The sequence below is a fragment of a genome, unplaced genomic scaffold (genome assembly GCF_019419815.1).
Source record: "Pyrus x bretschneideri cultivar Hongxiangsu unplaced genomic scaffold, Pyrus_bretschneideri_v1 Contig36, whole genome shotgun sequence".
NCBI lineage: Eukaryota > Viridiplantae > Streptophyta > Magnoliopsida > Rosales > Rosaceae > Pyrus > Pyrus x bretschneideri.
The window spans coordinates 4,491,291-4,495,287 of NW_025999679.1; the positions used below are offsets into that span (position 1 = coordinate 4,491,291).

General features: G+C 36.4%; 1 protein-coding gene across 3 annotated transcripts; it reads right to left on the minus strand.

Moving 5' to 3' along the window:
- On the minus strand, nt 1-3,257 carry LOC103949364. Of its 3 annotated transcripts, none has more exons than XM_048591911.1 (4): nt 2,886-3,257; nt 2,721-2,805; nt 1,084-1,328; nt 1-801 (listed from the first exon to the last, which is right to left on the minus strand). In XM_048591911.1, exons 3-4 carry the CDS (start codon nt 1,324-1,326, stop codon nt 166-168), a joined length of 879 nt encoding a protein of 292 aa, XP_048447868.1. In that variant the 5' UTR covers nt 1,327-1,328; nt 2,721-2,805; nt 2,886-3,257; the 3' UTR covers nt 1-165. The 3 variants fall into 3 exon arrangements, with proteins under 3 accessions (XP_048447868.1, XP_048447869.1, XP_018503486.2); XM_048591912.1 differs by having other exon boundaries at nt 1,084-1,289; nt 2,886-3,256; XM_018647970.2 differs by having other exon boundaries at nt 2,721-3,257.
- Between the last annotated feature and the right edge of the window lie 740 nt (nt 3,258-3,997).

Sequence of the window (3,997 nt, forward strand, 5' to 3'; positions counted from 1 at the left end):
TGGAGCAACCAACGTTCGAAAATTTCTTATATATACCAATGTTATGCATGATGACAACAGTTTCTCGATTGTCTAGTTATTAAAGTGACAACTTTTATTAGAATTTCACTAATGAACAGCATGTAGATTTTCGAAGAAACATCCACGAAAGCTGAAGTATTAGTCCTATTTGAGCTTTAAACCATGGACGAGCCAACGTGGCTGCTTTCTTTCTTGATCACATGTTGCACTAGAGCTGCTCATGGGAGTTGTCGGATAACTGCAATCTCCTCCTCTATCTGATTTGAATGAGGCCCGCATATCGAGTTCTTTTGCTTTCTGGATCAGTTCCGAACATCCTAACTGAGGCTGGTAAGGTCTCGATATCTTCCTGTTCTTGTTACTTCCGATGCTTAATGAAAGCTCCACTTCACTATCTTCATCACAACCAGCTGCACTTATACTTTTGAGGGACATGTGAGAGCTTGGTCCTGCTTGTTCTTTGTCAATTGTACTGACTCTTGTTGAGATGTCTTCCTCGGCAGGCCATTCAAGGTCAAATCCCCTTGACACTCTCTGAATGTCTCCTGAGCAACTTCCACTGCGCTCTCTAGAGTTTGGATCATCCCTCAATCTCTGAAGGTGGAAATTATATCCAGAAGAAGTTTGAGTTATCGAGTGCTGCCAGTTAATCAACTGGGATTGGTTACTGTGATCTGCACTACTAGTTATTGGACCCCAAAGTCTATTTTGTTTATTCTCTTTCTTCAGTTCTTCCATTAGCATCTTTTGTACACTGTACAGACGGTGTAGCTCTCGAATCTGCAATTTTGGTTTTTGGTTAGGACTTAGGATCTGATCAGACAAGTATAAGACTTAGGATCTAATAGGCAAAAAGGCTGTAATTAAATTTTTTTTCTTGGAGTATTTTGACCGGTTTGCTTATCCAGAAAGGTATTGTTGGATGTTGGTGACTGACTAGGCTACAAAATCAAATCCCCCAAGCTGAATATAGTGGATTTCCATGAAACCAAAAGAACTCATGCTTCATGGAACATGATCGACTACAATTCGAGCTCATACATGCATTAAAGTTGATCATACCTGGTGTTTAAAGGTAGATTCATGCATCTGCATTGTCTTCTTGATGGTATCCATGCTGTGCTTGTCAAGCATCTTCTTCTCCGTCAAGTTCCAAAGTGCGTCCTCAACTCTAGCCTTCTGATACTTCTCCTTCAGCCCAGTTTTCTGAAAATAGTCCCAGTCATCCACCCGATGCACCTTTAAGCTGCTGCTATTTTGTGAGCTTCCTAATATATTGATCATATATTCAATTTTTGTTCCCATTCCTGAAGTAATATACCAGTTAAAAAATGTTGGTAACTACAGAGAAACGTATATTTTGAGGAAACACACAGAACTGTTGCTATTGTATTATGAGATCTGCCACAGTAATTCTTTTTTTCCAAACAGTTCTTATAGGATTAAAGTTCGAGTATAATGAACAGTAAAAAATCAAAATTTAGAAAGAAAAAAAAAAGTACTTTTTCGGACTTGAGTGGAGTTGGTGTGATGTACAAACCCACTGACTGATGGTGGAAACACAGTCTAGTTGGACACCAGGTCTACAATTATCCTACCACATCTGAATACCAAGGAATAATTGAATTGGTGTGATTATTTTATTTTTGAATTATCCTCAATCCCACATGCAAGTGAGCTAATCTAACCCATCAAGGTAGTGGAAATCTATCTCTCAAAATTCACTGACAGATGGCTTTATATACTATATTTGTGCTCCATGATTTTATTGGTTCCCTTTTTGGAACAGAGATCTCCAGATTCACGCATTCTAATCTTAGGAATCTATCAATCTGGACCATTAAAATTTGACCTAAAGGTTAAAAACAGGAGCTCACTTTAAAAGTTATATTAACTTTAGCCATTGGATCAAATTTCAATAGCTTGGATTGGTGGATCCTTAGGATTAGAATGCATAGATCCATGTCCCCCTTTTTGGTGTACAAATTCAAGTATCATTTGGGAATAGGACTCTAGTTCCCTACATGAAACAATATATCATGAAAGGGACATTTTAAGGTGTTGGATGAAGGATGAACACAAAAGAATGGCCCAGAATTGTCACAGCGGCTCCGAAAGTGCGTAATCCGAAAGTTACCAGACACAGAAAGGATGAAAAAGGAAAGGTGGGGTGCCGGCAAATAGTGAGACCTGATATGGAATGTGGGTTGTCTACTCTATTTTTTCTTTGTTAGTACAATATTTCTGCTGGTGTCATCAGTAGCCTTCATTTTTGTGAATTTGCTCTCCACAAGTGCCCACCTCTTCCTGTTTCTTTTGAAGCTAAAGACTCTATATATATGCTAAATCTACAGTAGTATGTAATCAGATAACAAGATTTTGACAGCATAAACAAAACCAAGGTAAATATTGCATGAAATAGAAACTAAAAAGGATCTATTGCAATTTACAATTAAGAACTGTTGAATTTGTATGGAAAATAAAAAAGGATCTCTTTCACCTTTATCTGATTTGGCATATATAGATATAGAGACTATATCTGTACTGATACTCGAAACCAACTATTAAATTTCAAGAATTATGATTTCCCAGAAGACCAAAACTTCCAAAATTGGATAATTTTAAAAAGAAGAAAAAGAAAAGCAAGAGCATCAACATCTAGGCTTGCTAAGCATACATAGTTGAGTTATATTTAGTACCTGAAAAAGAAGGAGCAGAAGTGGAGGTCGTCTAGTGTGAGTATCATTGAAAGGTTTGCTTCTTCATGCCAATCGTACTATGATACTGGTAAGCCAAAACAACGCAATTAGTAGAGAATTAAGATAAGCATCCATCAATATCATCAGTCATTTGATCATCCATACTAATCGGAGTTGAGTGAACAGAGCAATCTAAGGAGTGCAGCTAGCAATAGTTAAGCCCTCCCCCTCCTCCTGTGTGAATTGGGTGAAGATTCTTGGACCACTCTACACCAGCAAATCTCTTTGGCAGGGCAAGGCAGGCCAATATTAATTTCCAAGCTCCCCACTAGATTTAGAGAAACAACAAAGCAATAAACCTCACCCTTCCTCACTCCTCTCACTAAATTAACCAATCCTTAATCATGTTCTTGGTCATGTTAATAATTCAGGATTGACAGGTTGTGAAGTTAGGAGGCATGGCAAAAGAAGGTAAACTAATATACCAATGTCTTGGTGTACACAATATTCATATCTACAGAGAGAGAGAGAGAGAGAGAGAGAGAGAGAGAGTTAAATTTTTGTTAAATATTATTCATACATAGTATTGTTTGATTATGTATTTTACGTTGATATATATTTTAAGGGAATTATTATTGTCACTCCAAAAATCTCATTTGACATTCTAAATTTTCTATATTTAAAAAGAAAAATACACTTGTAAGAAGCGACAAATGAGATTTTTGAAGTGCTAATAACTGTTCTCTATTTGAATTGTAACGTGGAAGCATATCAAATTTGTAGGGTCCAGAGAAGAGTCATATATGATAAAAACCAAATGAAAATCCTATTACATGGGCCAAGGTAGGCCAGTGAACAAGATATTCCAGACAAAGTCTTACAGAACACCAAAGATTTGTATAAAATATATTGATGGATCAAAAGCTGGTGCTTCTTTCCCAGAACAACACCAATCTTAATATAATTTTTTTTCCCTTTGTTCAAATAATTCGATCCATGTTTGATTATTATCTCCGAACCAAAAAACAACTAGTCCAGGGTTGCATTCGAGTTTTTATGATAGTACAAAAATGCAGATAACAATATCTGAATATCATACCACATAAACTATTTTTCCATAAAAAGTGGAAGGAAAAAGTTTTTAAAATTTTCTTTTTAATAATGTGGAGACCAATTCTATTTAATTATTCAGGTTTTGAGTCTTTTGACAGCTAGCCATGATCCGATCTTTGGTTAAGGTTGCATCTGAATTAATACACAGTGTCTGGGATCATAAA